Source organism: Neodiprion pinetum, chromosome 4 (assembly GCF_021155775.2).
Source record: "Neodiprion pinetum isolate iyNeoPine1 chromosome 4, iyNeoPine1.2, whole genome shotgun sequence".
Classification (NCBI taxonomy): domain Eukaryota; kingdom Metazoa; phylum Arthropoda; class Insecta; order Hymenoptera; family Diprionidae; genus Neodiprion; species Neodiprion pinetum.
In genome coordinates this window covers 30693473-30712053 of record NC_060235.2, presented here as the reverse complement: position 1 = coordinate 30712053, position 18581 = coordinate 30693473, and the positions used below count along the sequence as shown (strand labels likewise).

Below are 18581 nucleotides of genomic sequence, written 5' to 3'. Positions count from 1 at the left end.
CACACACAACACGAGTAGTTTCTTTATTCAACAGGTGAACGTATATTCGAGAGCAGGAGCTTCGCTTCGGGCCTGACGACACGTTCTTGTCTCACCCGGACAAAGTCGTCCTCGTGTGTAAATTTGACAGCTATTACGTTCATCCAAGCTGAAACGGGGTTTCGTCTTATTAGGGATATTAAGGGAACTCAAATAGCCGAGACGCGTAAAAATTACACGTCTTTCACGAGCTGTCAGAAGAACTCGAATGAAGTCATCGTTCCACAAAGAAAAGAGCTTATTAGAGGTACTCTGAGTGATGAAATAAGACGAAAATGATGGGGTATTATTCTCAACCGCCCTGCGAGAGCTACGTCTATTATTACGAATTTCATTCCGGAAACAACGCGACGGGGCTTTTCTTGCACTAGAATAATTCAGAGTTGATTTTCTCAACGGGTTTGCAATGAAGCCCGAAATTTCGTATCGTGGTCTGACTTGATCGAACAACGGTCAGATTTTTACACTACAAGCGCATCAGCACGCTTTGCGCGTTTTCCTGATTGTTTATTATTTTTTATCATAAAAATTGTCTTCGTCTCTGTAAATATTAATTTTTTTATTATTTATCGTGTGCAATACTTTTTGAATATTCTCTTAAACCTTGATATGTTCGTAAACGCAATGTTCTTTAATCGTCAATACAAAATCCTAATCAATCTTGTTCCACTTTTACACAATTATCTACAAGCCACTGTTGAAATAATCAGCGCCCTGATAAATATATGTTGAATTCATTTTCATGAATAGCCAATCTGTATTTTATACACGCAGATCTGCTCCAGGGTTTAGAATTAGTTACCTTTCTATGAACATAAAGTAAATTAGGAAGCCAACCTATCGTTCCGTATGAATGCAAATATGGATAAATCTACGGCTCTACGTTTTCACCTATCAAATTTATGTTTTCTGACATTATAATATTCTTATTTCGAATAGTGACGTATATTTCTGCAATTCCTCCATTCGTTGAAATAGAAAAAATAGCTGCTACTTCATAATGCATCTTGGAGAATTAAAACGATGCGATCCTGGCCTAGTTTTGATGTGCCTTACTGTAAGTATTTTAACTTATTTTTCAGGCTCTGGTTGAGCCACGAATACTATATTATTCAACCTACTTCTTCCAATTGATTAAATGTTATGATTCAAGTCTTTATTTATGGTTAAGCTCATTGACTTTGCATCATATTGATCACCGAAATTTTTATTACTGGCAGGAATACTGTTATTTAATTATAAGTACAATGATCGTATAGAATCAACCAATGGCAAACATATTTTGTTCCGAATCGGGCATGACAATTTCGATATTATCGTCGTTATAAAATATTTTGTTATCTTGATGGAACGATCCTCTTGTAATGTCGCATAAGACCATTTGTTTATAATTCTTTTTAACACGGTCACTGTTAAAAAGTGACTGTTTACGTCAGTCATAATTGCAAATGTTTGATTAGTTTCACAATTATTTTCAAACATAGAGAAGAATGCATTTCACTTCAAAGACAAAGCTAGCTTTAAAATTATCTGGGAATCAGCTTTAAAGATTCAGCTCTGTACGCGTCCGCGATAAGCGCTTCATGAGCATAACGTTTTTTATGCAGGAAATGCGTTAAGAACGCGTACCTTTTCCATTCTATTATCTCCAGAATCTAACACTTCTCGTTTCGAATATGACAATCCTCTGCTCCGCGAGCAGATAAGACCATCGATGAATTTTTCCACATGACTTAGATTTTGTGCGTGTGTATTTCTTTTTCCAGAGTTCCTATTTTCTCTTGTCCCTCGGGTATTTAACTTTCAAATATAATTTCAGAGTTTCCCGCCGGTTCCGGTAAAATTACTGCAAATTTGATACCGGCGCAAATAAGCAAGCTCCATAAATAAATTGATCAAAATTCATTTCACCCTACAAGCACCGATTGTACACCGGTGAAATTTTATGAGTCAAATTTAGGTGAATCCCGTTCACAAGGTTCTTTTTTTCAAAGAGATTATATTAAAGTCGCAATATTTCACGATTTTAGCGCCGTTGGACCAGGCTGAAGAAAATTAGCAACGGTCCGCCTCCGTGTTTTGAAAATTCAATGGTGATAATAATATATCGTCCTCGAAGTTGGCGAGGGTAATAAATCGAGCTAGTTGACGGCTGATATACCAGTTGCACGAAGAAGGGTGGTTGATTCCATATAGCGGTTTGGCTGGAGGACCCTCGTCAATTCCCTGCCAAGAGTCCTTACAGAATTCCCTCTTCTACCTCGTTCTTCCCTCTTTCCGCCCCTCACGCCCTTCGCCCTTCGCCCCACGCACCTATTTTCTGCCATATATACCCCAACGTCCCTTTCCTTTTCCTCCAGGAACAACGGGTTTGGTGGACCCCATCCTGACTGTCGCGTTATTCTCACTTTCTCAAAGCGAGGAGGCGAGAAGTGGGGAGTGAATGGGAGTCGAGAGAACGGAACGAATTAATGCTTCAATTTGGGGATTGTACAACGTATTATGCGTATAATATTACACGTTACGTAAACCTGTCGGGTTATTCAAAATTACAACGATCCTTAAGAGGTCAGACGGCTCTTCCTTATCGTTTTTACCGTGTAAACAAAGGTGGTATATCTCTGCCCGATCGCCTATAAGGCTTTATATTATTATACCTGTGGTTAACCGCTCTGTTGGCTTTATACGACCCTTCCAAATTGGACTAGATGGGCAAGTTCGGTATTGTTCGAGTTTCCCCACCATCATCCCTCGTACCCCTGAACAACAAACCCTCCGCCTTCTTAGGAGCAGCATTAATAACCTTCTTACACGGGAGTTCCTTTGTCATTGTAGGCGTCGCAAGAATGTCAAGATTTGTTAATATCAGTCAGGAACTTTTCGAATCACATCGGATTGAGAATAACGGGAGACTGCCGTCGCGACGTGTCGTCTCAATCAGTCGAGTCGAGTTTATACGAGGAACCCTTAAAGCCTCTCTTCTTCGCCCCTTCTCTCGACGGATAACAAGAAAACTTGGAGGATACAGCTAGGCAAGAATAGATTAAGGAGCTTCCATCTTATATTCACCGTTGGAAAGTCAGCCGAGGCTCGGTACGCGGCATTTTAACGATTTTTCTCCGTCACCCGGCCCGATAGGGTATATACTCGGTAATTTCCGACGCTAAGCGTACATTCCCCTTCCTAAATGTCTACGCGTACCTGAACGCAGATCCGATATCGAATCTTCCCAGCATTTTTAGCTCGATAAGGGTTGAAAAATGGACAAAAGATAACTTCAAACCTCAAATGGATCGAAGAAAGTTGTGCTTGGGTGTTTTTGATCAAACCTCCCATGATTTCATCCGAATGTTCTAAAATTTTGTTAGCGCTGGAGTCACGTTATTTCTAATTAGTATGCAAAGAGAGTGTGAAAAAATATCGTCACTCGTTGGGGTTAATAACGGTGTTGAGGTTGAAAGTGTCGGTTTCGCAAAAAAGTTTTGATCCTGGATATACCTGTGAGAAAGAAATCGCGCGGCGGGTATATAAGAGCAACACGGAGCACACGAGGCAGGCTTGCATTATTCATGGTTATACACATATACCGAGTTCAGAAACGCGAATGCGTAATAAAGTGATAAGCCAAAAGTACGAAGCGAATAAAACAGCGCTCCATACGGATTCATGGTTCAACTTTCAAGCTACCGAACTACGTGTCGGGAGATTTTCAACAACCCGCGAGCATCGACGAACGGTTCGCGACACTTGCTTTCGAAATATTCGATGAATTCACGAACGATCACTCGCTGAATGGCATGCACAAATTTTTTATCAATCTCAACAAGAGATCAAATATTATCCTCTCATCGTTACCCGAGGTGAAATTATAATTTTGTGCATTGGGTGGATGGCAATGGCCAACGGGTAAAGCTGCATACTATTATAACAACGTTGGATTGATACATAGTTATGTTTTACCCTTCTCAATTAAACCTCGAACAACATGCACGCCTATCTATGTAATCATCGCACGAGTATGAGATACTTGCTTGGTTATATGCTTCTCATTATTAATATTATTCTGTGGGAATCGGGAAATGATGGATTTCAATTCGTCGATAAATTTGATAACAGCGTTGTGAAACTCGATATTAACCTGTGCATGCACGTTATGGAATCTAGAACACGAGGCGCGCATGTTTGCGGTAATTACTCGAAAACCTGATGCATTCGTAGCGTAAAAGTATGTATGGTAAAATTTTATTTTCGATTCATCTATATTTAGCCACAAAATATGGCAAAAAAAAAAATAGTTTGAGCTTGCGTACAACAAAAAAGCGCCACTGTAAAAGAAGCTTGCGCATTGTTGGAGCATTTTTTACAAAGTAAAACCTCGATGGATGATTAAAAGGCGGACGCTTCCTGAACTTTGTAAAAAAAGTTTGATGTACCCATATTCAATTTCCACCGTTGTCTTTGTTGCAGCAGAACTCAATCAACTTTGTAACCTAATATTGGCGTCGAGTATCGCGGGTGGTTTAAGGGAGTTTAAAATTATTCAAATTTCGGATTCGCTTCTATACAGTTGGGTGTATAGTTTTGCGAGGTAAAACGATCAAACAAATCGCGTCGCATTTCACTTGCGTATCACTTCTGAGAACAGTAAGTCTCGGAGAATTCTACGTTTAATCTTTCCCCCAATGTCTTGCTAACTTATTGTTAGAGTTACACGGATTATAGATATAACACGCTCGTCTCGGCTGCTGTAATTTAGATAAAAGCAGCTACTCGAGGATCGCTTCCATCTCTAAGCACGTACCTTCTTACGGAAATTGGTTACGCTTGTTCACGTCTGATGAAAGTATGTAGGTACACCAAAGCTAGATATCCGGTTGCGTGAGACCGACACTGGACTTCAATTCAGCGTTCATTATAAATTTACTCATTTACACACAATTCAACGAAGGTATGTGTTCTAGAAGGTTGCAACCGGTAACTGATTTTCCGAAGAAATGCAACCAGCATTATTTTTATTTATCATTGTCCGTATCAGAAATTTTATTCCCGATGCAAGGACGAGAGATTAATGATTTCAGACACCTGGAGTAACGTGCGTCTTAGCATTTTATGTGCGAGCCGCGTTCTGAATGCGGACTGTTATACCTATAATATTCATAGGTATAACAAATGCTATGACAGAAAAAAAAATAATCGAATATTTTCAATCTATTTAGCTAGTATAACTGCCGTGAACGGGTTTCAACGCTTTTATAACTTGGGTTATAGAATGAGGAAGAATATGAAGGACAAACGCGACTTCCGGAGCCTCGTTATTACGCCGGAGTTCCCGATTAGAGAAAGTGGAGTCTTGAATCTCCTACGGGGTACGAAGTACACATTGTGCCGAACCATTCCGGTAATCTGAATCTGGAATTACTCCCGTCCCTGCGTCACTCCTGAGCTCTATATATATATATGTACATTTCCCAGTTTCCCGCTTCCGCTGCAGATTCACGCCGCAACACCGTATTGTAATGCCGTAATAATTCGTATTTCGTGAGGATGCCCGTTTTTCGCGACCACGTCGTCTCAATTCGCCACAGTTTTCGGAAAGCTGAATTCAACGCTGTTTTTCACGCCGTGAAATCTGCTAACCGCAATGATCCCCGGAAGGCAGATAAGCAAAACTAGCCAAATATCGAGTTCAAGTAGAAGTAAAATTCTTAACGATGTTCATACGATCATAAGAAATTTAAATAAAACAGAAAGAAGAAAAAGAAAAAAAAACTTTTATCTCAGGATCGAAACTTTCACCATTCGCTTTTAGGAAATATGACTAAAAAAAAGGTTGCAAATGAAAGAATAGTTCTGCCAACTCTGCATTCTTGGACACAGAAAGAAGAACTGTTAGAGAACTTTTACGATTTTTGACAAGTGGATTGAGCCAATTTTGTTATTTTTCTTCGATAGGTACAACGTGTATCGTAAAAATGAACGTGGACTTAATCGGTAATTGCTTAGATTCAAAATTTGTTTAATTTTGGATAAAAACGAGTCAGGGAAGGTGATTAATTTTCTTTCATCTCGCTAAATCGTCTCTTCTCTAAATATTTCCCTCTAAAGAACATCGTACGTAATTGAATGTATAAATATTGGTGTTATACTTACTCCAACTGAGCTCTGCACGAGTGTCCAACCGCGAATAAGACCAGGATGAAATGGCACATGAAACATAAATGCGAAACATAATTGAATTAGTTTAATATTCCGAATATACACATAGATACTTAGCTAAACAGGGATTACTATATTGCATGTTACGGCCGCAACGCGCCGTTCGATATCCTCTGATCATCTCTATCTGCATACGTAACAACTGTGTGTATCACGTGCACGCACATTGTACTCTATAAGTAGACCCTTGTAAATAGCGGTAGGAATACGAAACGTTACAAGAGGGTGGAGTCGTTACGGCTCCGCGCAATGTGAAAATAAAATCGTATAGCGTGCTTCGAAAGCATTGTATTAAGAACTACCTTTTTCTCGTACATTTTTATACCGTAGCACACACCGCGTGACGTACACATATGATCACATTATGCGATACACTTTTATATACAATCCTGAGTACATAAGTATAATCTGCATGTACTCGTGATGGCTGAAAGGTACGAGTATATTCATGAATTTCAAAAGACGCATTTGCAAACAACGTCAAACGGTTGATTATAAATATGCGTTATTAGTTTGCTTCTCCTCATAAATTTCGCAGGTTCATTTCGACGCCGCTTTGCATCGAGGCCGTGGCAGTTTCTCTGCACCAGCAGCTTTGTTAGACGTGGCATTTCGCGTTATTTCTTTGTACAATTTTTATATCCCAATCTCTCTTCGCTGCTCAGTCGTCATTTTTTATTCTCTTTCGAAATATCACCTCATGCAACAAACGGTCGATGCCTATTTAACCGTTATCAATCACAGTTGATGCCGTAGCAGGCGTTGAATATGCAATGAGTAATAAATAAAATATATCGTACACGCAACCCATTACGGTAGGTATATTTGCGTAATTATCTCACGAATGATAATTAGGAAACAAACCGTGACCAAGGTGTCAACTTTTTATTTCAAACCAATTTCCGTGGGAGTGAAAATGAAAATAACAGGCTGTACGTTATGCGAGTCTATCCGCATTCATCGGATACTATAAATGAATAGGCTTACATCAGAAACACAATTAGCAGGCGCGAAGCGTAATCGTGCCGTGTAAAAGCGTTTAAATAATAGGACGGGTGTATCGATACGGTTCGCATCAATTTGAATCTCATTACATGTAAAAATGAAGATTTCGAACAATTAATCTTTCGCTATTATATTTCGCTATATTTCGCTACCCATCATCGCAGCAGTGGGTACACCTACGTAACGACCATTGACGTGTATTGAAGTATGGAGAAGCCAGAAGTGATTTCACACACTGCCTAAGAGGAACGCCGAAGTCTTCTGCGACTGTCAAGAATACAATGGAAACGAGAAGTTGAGTAGCCGAGCGGCAAGTCTGTTGTTATTTAACCTCTTCAGCAAGCCCGCAATCGGCATCTGCTCGGAACAAAGTCAAGAAAATGGATGGGATTGAATTTCTGCGTGAATAGAACCAAGCAATTATTTATAACCTGATAGCTGGAATCAATTCATCTCTATCCCTCGCAGAGAAACCGCGACTCGTTCGAACAATCGGTTCCAGAATTGGCTTCGGAGTTGAATAATGGATTTTTACCGCCAATTAGGCTGTCATTAATTAATTGAGACTCTCCCATTCCACCGGGGAACGGCAAGAATCGGGGTACGATATTTCACACCGATGCACTCTGCGGTGTTCCAAACCGCTGAAAAAGAGACCATTTTTCACATGTCAAGGAGACCAATGAACGAAATGTTTCACTAGGATCGATTGGTTGTATTTTCCTCGGTTACAAGTGGTCTCACCGCAGCAACAACAGCAGCAGCTCGACTTCGCGAGTACATAGACTGAAGTTGTTTGAACTGTTTAAAGGGTGGGATTCTCCGGGAAGCAGCTGTGTATCGTCCATCGATTCGCAGGACGACGGGTTCTGAAAGCCGTTGATTCAACGCAGAGGGAAATCGAATTTCCCATCCAAGCTCTAGGGCGCTTTAAGGACGTGCCTTCTTGTCTTACACAAGGCTGTCATTGCGAGCCATAGACTGCAGCTTTAATAAGACTGTCTCGATGCTTTTCCGTGATACATGGTTCTCTCTGTCAATATTGTGACTTGAAAATTTATGTCATAGAAACGTTGTTCACGATGATTTATATTTCATCCGACGTAAGCTGGTCTTCGCCTCGAGACAATCAACGGAAGCAGTCCTTCCTTGTTTTTCGATAGTCGCCGAACGACTCTCAATGAAGAAAGAAAGATTTTGGCGCACGATTGACTCGGCACAGATTAGTTCTCCATTTTTTGTTGTTTTTTTTTGCTACTCCGTCGTTACAATTTGTTTGTCAAACGGCTTACCGAGACGCACTTACGCTGCGGTTGGCTGCTTTTACGTCGAGTGACAGGCAAGACACGGCAGGCAGCGAGAAATATTCCACTTCACGTAGAGGACTAAACTGATAGAGAGGAACCGATTGTACCAACGTCAGCATTGTCTCTGCAGGATAACAAGCGCTGCTGAGTTGACTGGAATAATGTTTCCATGTACCTATGGATTTTGAAAGATTTACAGTGTGAGTTTGACAGTCGGTTGACTGTGTTGAAAGTAGAATTTCTGCTGCTGCGAATTTCTCTCTGCACTGTACAATTTCGGCTTTAAAGTTCCACAACACCTTTGGCGACAATTCAGGTGTAACAAGTTTCGGAATGAAAGTATCGTGTGCCCTTTACTTTGATCTTCTTTCCGCCTCGGCAAACATTCAAATCCAGTTCTCGATTGCCGCCAAGTTAGGAGGAGAAGAGAGTCTGAATTGAATGTATTTTCACGATTCGGAACGAGGAGCTTTCCTTTCTTGTAACATCAGACATAGGCTTCCCAGATAGTAATTGAGAAATTTGACGAGACATGACGTTCCCATATCCTTTTTCGAATTCCTGCTGAGTTATCTGATTTTTCTGTCGTTCCTTTGGTCTCGCGGGAATATTGCGATCGGTTGGTAAACGTTGCTTCAGAGGCTGCAGGAAATTCGGCTATCACTTTCTTCGATCGATTGATTTTATTTACTTTGCCGCCCCGATTCTCCTTTGTTTCTACTTATTACCCAAGACTTTTCATTCCTCAATGATACCAAAGCTCAATGGGGACAATACTCTTATTGTTCGATTGACGTGAAAGCAATGCAAAAACGAATCAGTTAAGGAGATTGTAAGCGTGACGAATTGAAATTGTTCAGCAACAATGTGCTGATCTGTAACCCGTATAGTGACAGAATTTTACTTTCCAGCAAAAAAGAATAAAGAAATCAAACAAGCTTTATAACATCCAGTTTATTTTTAAACCAAACAGAAACAAAAAACGTTCCTTGGACTAATTTTCCGTAATTTCACAACACCTCAGTAGATGCAAAGAGTTATCGACGCCCGTTCGGTATAATGTACAAAATTTAGATTGGTTTGAACGACGATAAAAGACGCGCGCAAATTACGAAGCAAGATTTACGGCTAATTACAAGGATTATCATGTCCTCTTTACAGGCGTCTCTAAAAACCGCGAGGAACGAAATACACAATACAAGTACATAACTTTTCGGAACAAAAAGTAAACAGAAAAATAAGACCGAGTAAATGAAACGAAAAATTAACTTTCTAGAGTTGTTCCAACGCAATTTCGGCAGGAAAAGACCTGATGTGGAAAATATTTTTTAGTTTAAACTTTTCCCGTACAGCCTTATCTTAATTTGCGGGGTTAAATCGGATTAAACATTCCTACAAGCTGCTCGGTGCGGATATAACTTCTTGCTCACGTTCTATCCTGCAATGGTACGTTTTACTGAAATGAGAGAGGTAGTAGCTCCTACATCTTATTCGAGTTACTTTTTCTTCCACTTTTCCATTTGACCTTTAGAGATTTTCAATGGTCTCTACTGCCAGCTTAAACTCATTATTATGGATTCTTTGTCGTGGATTTTTCTTGTAAATCCTCTTTGCTTTGACACAACCATCGTGGAATTTGTAGACTATCTTCCAAGCAATTTCGAACCGGCATTCCGAAGCGAAAATCTCCGCTCCGAGTGCATTAGGGTTGTAGTTTCATATTCTCCGATAATTGACTCTTTTGAGATTCTTCGCTAATTAGTTACAAGCATTTTGGAACTATATTGCATTCGCAGAATTCCTGCATAACAAGATGAAGAAACTTCCACTCAACCCAGTAGTCAATAACCTTGCATCGGTTGGCTGGGAATTTCCAAGATCGTGGATGCCGGTGAGAGCAATACAGGTGTTTGAGATTCAACGGAGGGTGAGAAATAACCTACAGAAATCTTGAAAGGGACAAATACCGATATTCAACGAATAACCTTTAATTACTCCGAATCAATCCTTTTCAAAACTCAAGTTTCATCAAGGTATAAAGATATGATGTTAGAGGAAATAAAATGCAAGGTCAACTTTACTTACTAGGAAAGATCCAAGAGCTAGATTAATCTGAAACCATTAACAGAGAGTGTACGAAGCAGCAGCGCTACGGCTGATGAAAAAATGCTTTTAGAAATCACGATGAGCTTTGATAAGTACAAAGAAAGAAGGGTTATTTACCACTGAAAGTGAAATCACCAACTACCGTCCTTTGACCTCGAAATAGCTCTTCAGTTTTGACTAGACATCGTGAAAGAAGTCCAAGTCCTCCTTTTGAACGTGATACGAAATTATATGCAAAACGCAGTAGCAGCCGTATCTAGTTCTAGTTGAATTTTCTTGTACAGAAAGTGTAAATGACTACAAGCCGTGAAGAGTATTCGGTAGAGATGCAAATTTCGTTGTAGGTTGTGCACAACCGAGAGTCGTATATCCCGCAAGTACGTAAAGTAGTAGAGTACCCGCTTTGAAACAGAAGAATACCAACTTGCGGAGAGTAAGCGTTAGAACTGAAGACAAAGGACTCGGCGAAGAAAGTAGAAGAATGAGCTTTGATCTGATTCGAATACTGGCGAAAAAGGGAGGACTTGGTGGAGGTGGTTCATTTTGAGTCGAGCGGAAGTTGAGAGAGAGAGAGAGAGAGAGAGATAGACGGGGAGACTGAATGAAACGCGTTTGAATTGACACCGAAGCGAAGTTTCTCCGTGAGAGGGAAAATCGAGCAGACCGAGGGTGGATATTCAGTTCGCGAAAGTCCCGGTACCGTCGTTCCGCCATCCGCCACCCGGTTTCCTATCTCTCTCCACACCCTCCAGACTCCACGATCGGAACAGACCGACTGCGTCAGGGGAACGTGTGTCAATCCCATATCCAATAACCGCATCTGAATTGCTTGAGCGTTGTACTGGAATACCGCATCTGCTGCATCTATACCACACGCAGTCCTTGGTCCGGTGTGTCTTTATCCAATGCCTACTCGTCCGCTGGACTGATGCCTGTTTGTTCAGCCCGGCGCGTGACCCTGTAAGCTGGAACATCGGTCACATGACACGAGTGGCTATTGATCAGAATAGCGGAGAGATAACTTATCGCTGTACGTCCTGCACGGCGATGATACAACCGTCACATTTTCCAAACAGATTTCGCGCGTTGCTTGCGGACGTTTAGTTGGATGATTTGTGACTTGAGTTTAGGTCGTCCGACCCGTTTCTCTATGCTTGATGGTTTTTGGCCTCGCGCTGTTGTGTAATGAACGAGGTCCGGCCCGAACTGCCGGAATTCCGAACTTAGGGCTAGTACGTACATACATTGTTATGGGAAATTGGAATTCTGTTCTTCCTACTAGACATAATTTACACTGTATAGCTTACCTTGCCGTGTAGTATTCGAAAAATGCGACCATGATTTCCAGTGACCTCGTGAGAGCAGCCCACATGGTTCATTCTATTGTACAAAGTTTACTTTTGCTTTTATATAAGTTTATCAGACCACATCACAAGCGTATGGTGTTGATTTAACGTTTCTAATTGACATGAGGCCTTGGCCTGGGATCAGGAGTCAAACGTCGAAGGAGTTAACCGAGGTCTTACAATCGAAGGCAAAGTTACGCTGCTCGTGAAATGATATAAAATATAAAATTGATTTGTTTGTTCAAACTGCAAGTTTGAGCGTATTGTACGGCATAATACTTGAATTAAGTGGAGGTATGGCGGTGTAATTCATACTGTAACGTTCCAGCGAGTGGATAACACTGCTGAAAATGATAGCTTTGAAGTTTGAACGAAAATTTCTGGTTCCATGGTGTCACACGTGTCATACGTATCGTGAGTGATATTCGGTACTGCGCAAGTCCTCTTTTTCGCAGACCGCAATACATAAATATATATATATAAGTCAATCCCTTATCTTTCGTAGTTAAGGGCTATCTTGTTTTCAATAAAGTACTGCGGTTGATGCTGGTAATAACTGTAATATATTTACACTATTTACATATGTTCAAACGATTCAGATAATTACAATATGGAATTATGCCCAGGATTACCTGAATCAACAACTAGTACTTATAATTATTAACTTTGTTTGATTATAAACCTTAGCGCCAAGCGCTACGAGCCTTTTGCGTGTTTCTGTTTGGATTACGCAGTTTCGACTAATCAGCATGACGACCGCTGTCTCTGGCTTGGTAGGTGTGCCGAGCGGACGACCTCTGATAGTCGCGCTGTAGTTTGGATTAGTCTCAAACTTACATCCCCCCCTCCCCCCCCCCTCCCAGACTTATGTTTCAGGAGTCAGGAGTCTGGAAATAGGGGATCATTTTATTTGCATGATAAACGTTTGACTCTGGTGTTTTAAATCCCGAGTCAATAATATACAGTAAGTCAGAGATTTTTTTCTTTATTCTAAACGGGCCCACTCTGACCGGATCAAGTTTTTTCCTATTTAACCGACTTCCGTTCTGAATATAAACAAGATCACCGACTTCGTATGTTATTTTTCGTTTATTTTTATCATAGTAAACTTTATTTTGATTATGTATTTTTTCTGCATTTAAAAATGCTATTTTTCTGTTTTTCTCTAAATTTTCTAAGTTGTTTTCGTTAAGTTCCGACGGGAGATAGGATTTATCAATTCCATTTAAAAGGTAATTCGGTGTAAACTTTGTTGTGCTGTGTATTGTGTTATTGTAGTTTTCTACACACTGTTCAGCTATGACTGACCACGGCCGGTCTTTTTTTTCAAATATTTTACACCTAATCGCATTAACTAATGTTTGATTTGTCCGTTCATTTTGCCCGTTTGAAAAGGGGCAGTCTACCGCGGTGAAAATGTTTGTTATGTTTTCTGCTTTTAGATAATTTTTAAATTCTTTTGAGTTTATTCCCGCGTATTGATCAGTTAGAAGTACTTTTATTTTTCCCTTTTTCTGAACTTTTTTTACTAGATTTATGAAATCTTTTGCTGTCTGTGTTTTTGCGGTCAATACAAAGGCGTACTTCGTGAAGTGGTCTACGATTAAATGCAAGTATTTTTTGGGTGATTTGTTTCCGCTGAACCCTCCTATTGTATCCAAGGATATTATTTGAAACGGCTCCAACGCTGGACCTAATTGTGAAAGGGGTTGAATAAAATTTCCGAACCTTGATTTATTTCTTACGCAAGTGTCGCATGCTCGACAAATAAGTTTTATATGTTTGTGCATGTTTTTAAAATAGTATTTTGGGGTTAAAGTCAGAGTTAACTGCTTTACTCCAATATGACTTTCGTTGTGTATATTTTTTATCATTTGAATACCTAACTTTTCCGTCACCCATATTTTTTCTTTGTTATTTAAGATTTTATAACAAATGTTATTTTTTTTTACTGTTTTATCCTCTTTTTTTATATGTAATTGTTTTTGGTCGTTCCTCAGTTCTTCCATCGATAAAAAATTTACTATTTTTATAGCCGTTTCACTGCTTGTGTTTTCATCTAGTACTGGGTTTCGAGAAAAGCTATCTGCTTCTGCATTATTTTTGCCTGGGTTATACTTGATTTCAAAATCAAAGTTTGAGATGTAGTTTAATAATGCTAATAGTTCAGGATCTTTACTCTTTTTTACATTAAAGTTTTCAAGCGGTTTGTGGTCTGTGAAGATCGTGAATTTATTTCCTATAAGTTTATATTGCCAATATAAAATACACTCTTTTATCGCCAGGACTTCCAAGAATATAGCGCGTTTGTTTTCTTGCGGTTTTGTTAGTTTTTTTGAAAAAAAAAAGACTGGTTTTATAGAATTGTCTTTTTGAGGTTGTTTTAAAATTGCTGCTACTCCTTTTTTGGATGCATCTGTAAAAATGTATATAGGAAGTTTCGGGTCAAAAATTGCCAATATCGGCTCAGAGCTGAGATAGTTTTTAATTTTTTTAAAACTGTCTTCACATTCTTGTGTCCATTCGAATTTTACATTTTTTCTAAGTAAATTATGTAGTGGTTCTAATTCTATCGAAGCTTTCGGTATGTATTTTAAGTAGAAATTTATTTTTCCCAAGAGTTGCCTCACATTTTTTTGATTCTGCGGTTTCGGAAATTTTTTTATTGCTATTAAGTTATCATTTAGAGGTTTTATCTTATTTTCTTTTATTTCATGTCCCAAATAGATAACTGACTTTTTTGCAAATGTGCATTTTTTTTTGTTTAACTTAAAACCCGCTTTTTCTATGGCGATGAGAGTTTCGTTAATGTGACGTGAATGATCTGAAGAATTTTTTGAAAATATCAAAATATCATCGATATAATTTATCGCGAATTTCTCGAGATTGTTTTTCGCTAATACGTCACTCAGAATTCTCTGAAAAATTGCCGGAGACGATTTTAAGCCGAAAGGCAAACATTTCCATTGCCAATGCCCGTTTTGGGTTATAAACGCGGTTTTATATCTATCTTTTTCTCTAATCGGGATTGACCAGAAGGCCGAATTTATATCTAATTTTGTAAAAAATTTGCAATCCCGGACTTGCATTAGCAGATCGTCAATGATTGGGAATGGGTGGCATTCTGGTATAATTATTTTATTTAGTTCGCTATAGTCTACGCATAACCGTGACTTTCTCCCTTCTTCTTTCTTCAAAACAAGAGTTACCGGGGAAGCGAACGGACTAGTCGAGCGTTCAATTAAACCTACTTTCAGTAATGATTTTATTTGTGAATTTATTTCTTCGCTATCCGCTATAGAGCATTTGTACGGTTTTCGCGCAATATATTTATTTTTGGTAAGCTTTACTGGCGCCTCGTAGCCTGTTACTTTGCCTACTTTGAACTTGTCCTCTGTAAACAGCTGTTTGTGTTTATTCCACACGCGTTCCAAATAGATCTCACTGTTTACCGCTATGTTTGTTGACATAGATTCTGTTTTCCTATTCTCATGTAACTGACATTTCTTTGTATCATTTTGAAAAATTTTCAAATTTTCATTCTGACACAGTTTAAATTCTTTGATTGCATCTAAACCTAACAAAATGTCATCCTGAAAAGAGACACTTTTTACAATATAAAAACATATTGTTTTTGAAATATTAAAAATTTTTGTTCTTAGATTTATTGAGCCTAACGTATTCGTAGTGCCTGCAAATGTATTGAGTTTGTTTACCCCACTTATTTTTTTGTTTAATTTTAATTTTACCACTGTATCATAATTTATTATCGATACGTTTGCTCCCGAGTCATATACCGCAACGACTGGAGTATCCTCGATACCTATTGTTAATCTGATAAGTGGGGTCGCCATCCGTTTTTTGATTCGTCAGAAGACGCTACGCTCTCTTCAATGTTCGTGTTATTTATTATACGTATTTTATCATTTCTTGTTTTCTCTTTATCATAGAGTTTTAACCTGCACACATCTTCTGAGTGATACCTGTTTGGAAATCCTTTTTTATTGCAGTAGGAGCATGGTTTTTTTTCTGATTTATTTTCCTCTGGGATTTTTGTTTTGATTTTTTTCTCTACAAGACCTTCTGACTGATTTATGAGCGACATTAATTTATCAATTGTATCTAAATCTTTTCTATTTATGTGTACTTGAATTTTTGCTGGTAAGCCCAAAACAATTAAATTTATTTGAGTGTTTTCTGATATTTTAGAATCTGTGTCTAAAAGCAGATTTCTCTTTTTTAGTGCGTACTCTAAAAGCGAACCATTTAAATAACGAAATTCGTATGCATACTTTATTTCTGGCCACCCTATCACGGCAAAAGTATCTAAAAAGGAATTTTTCCAATGCTCCCATGGCCTTGTAATCCTATTTATTTTCAAAAAGCTTTGAAACCAGTCAAGGGCCGGTCCCTCCAAAAAAAATCTCAACGTCTCTGCGTAGTTTTCTTCTCTACATTTTAAACGGGTGCACTCGCTCACGAAAAGATCCATAAAAATAGCCGCGTTCTGGTTTTTTCCTGAGAATTTTTCCAGAATCATGTTTTTCACTCGTGACGTTATCTTTTCATGCGGAAAGGTTTCAAAATTATGGGTGGGAACGGGACTGGGATCACCATACGCTCGACATTCATCCAAATAAATACCGTCGTAACATACATTTCCCTCTTCATCTAAGTATTGCCCTTCAAGTTCATCTACTAGCGAAATCCACACCTTCCGGAACTTTCCCCGTGTTTTAACACTCTTGACTATATTTTTCACGATCTTCGTTTCGAAGAGTTTTGGATGATTCTCTTTCGTTGAAAAGTGTTCCGGAAATTCATAAGTCGTGTCCTCTCCTTCTAATTGAATTGTGCGAACTCTCAAAATGGTGGTTCTAGCGTCTAATGCCTCGGAGACAAAGCAGAATTTTCCTCGAACCACAGCCATAGTTGTTGATTTATAAGTCAATCCCTTATCTTTCGTAGTTAAGGGCTATCTTGTTTTCAATAAAGTACTGCGGTTGATGCTGGTAATAACTGTAATATATTTACACTATTTACATATGTTCAAACGATTCAGATAATTACAATATGGAATTATGCCCAGGATTACCTGAATCAACAACTAGTACTTATAATTATTAACTTTGTTTGATTATAAACCTTAGCGCCAAGCGCTACGAGCCTTTTGCGTGTTTCTGTTTGGATTACGCAGTTTCGACTAATCAGCATGACGACCGCTGTCTCTGGCTTGGTAGGTGTGCCGAGCGGACGACCTCTGATAGTCGCGCTGTAGTTTGGATTAGTCTCAAACTTACATATATATATATATAGGAGTGCTCAATCGAATATTTAATCTTCATTCCAATAGAAGCTTACTTATTTTTTGAAAAAGACGAATTCACCAAAGCGAATTCTGAACAGGTATTTCCCAACTGCGGTGCGGAGATTGTTCTATGTGCGAAAATACCGAATCAATCAAAGAATTTGCAATACTTTGTCAGGGAAAAAATACAGGTGCTCGGTAAATCCTTTCCGAATGAATCCAGTCGTCTGTATATTTTATGGCAGAGAGACAGTTGTACCCAATGCTTGGATTAAATCGGTGAAAAAATTCCGGAATCCTGCCGGGCTAATTTATAAAAGTTTACCAACCGATACATCAAGATTACCGAAAGACTTGAAGAAAAGATTGGTTGTAATTCTTGCATCAATTTTTTTTGTCTTCGGATAGGAAACTTTAGGAGATTAAATTACACCTCCCCTCTGGATCACAGTGACAAGCCAGCACGATCTATTTTCATCTTCCGATAATCCTGTTTTCGAATAAAAATCTCCCCCGCCCCGATTTTTAATCCCTACTTAGTCAACCTCGCGCTGGATCCGCCGTTTATTCCAAGTTCTCATTTCGCGCCCAAACTCGAGAACTCCGTTAAGCACTGGCGAGCCTTGCCAGGGGTTGGAAATTGCGCTCCAATACGACGAGGGGGGAGGTGGATGTCGTTGGGTGGGTACGGAGCAAGGTGAGTTGAGGTCATGCAGGATTAGGGTTTCGGGACGTCGGTCTGGTCTCGGTGAAACGCTATTGTCGTGACAGCGATAATTCAGCTCAGTGGTATCCGAGATTCTACTTAGCATAATACCGACTCGCGTGTGTAGTTAATTTCGGCGTGGGTTCTAATTTAATTACCCGTTTTCATAGCAGTCTCCCATTGCCTCGAAAGCCTCTGATGTGGGAGAAACTTTTCCACACCACCGCTGAGTCCTTTGACAAGTTTCCCGCACACGGTGCCCAGGTTTAAACGTGTAAGACGTACGTGTGGTAGCAAGGTGCTCACCGCATGGAATGAGCAGTTAGAAAGACGCACGCGGTATGTGGTGCAACAAGAACTTTGTACCGCGAGACACAAGGTGTACGAAAACAAGATATTTACTCAACGCCTGTTCTGCAGCGTCGAATTACAAAGCCTGTCGTAGGCTTAGTTGGTACCTCGCTCAAATATCTCACGAAGGCATTGATTACGTTGGAAATCTAGGGAGCTTGTCACGTACGGGGAAAAGTCACAATACCACGCCCGTA

General features: G+C 39.4%; 1 protein-coding gene across 9 annotated transcripts in view; it reads right to left on the bottom strand.

The window, feature by feature from the left end:
* Positions 1-18581, bottom strand: part of Syt7 (Synaptotagmin 7) — a 212340-nt gene that overhangs the window by 22774 nt on the left and 170985 nt on the right. For 6 of the 9 annotated variants that reach the window (XM_069135528.1, XM_046623161.2, XM_069135529.1 and 3 more), the window contains one exon: positions 6190-6201. In XM_069135528.1, coding sequence (XP_068991629.1) covers positions 6190-6201 — 12 coding nt within the window. Of the gene's footprint in view, positions 1-6189; positions 6202-11980; positions 12219-18581 lie in introns of all 9 variants that reach the window. The other 3 variants (XM_046623164.1, XM_046623165.1, XM_046623163.1) reach the window with 2 other exon arrangements.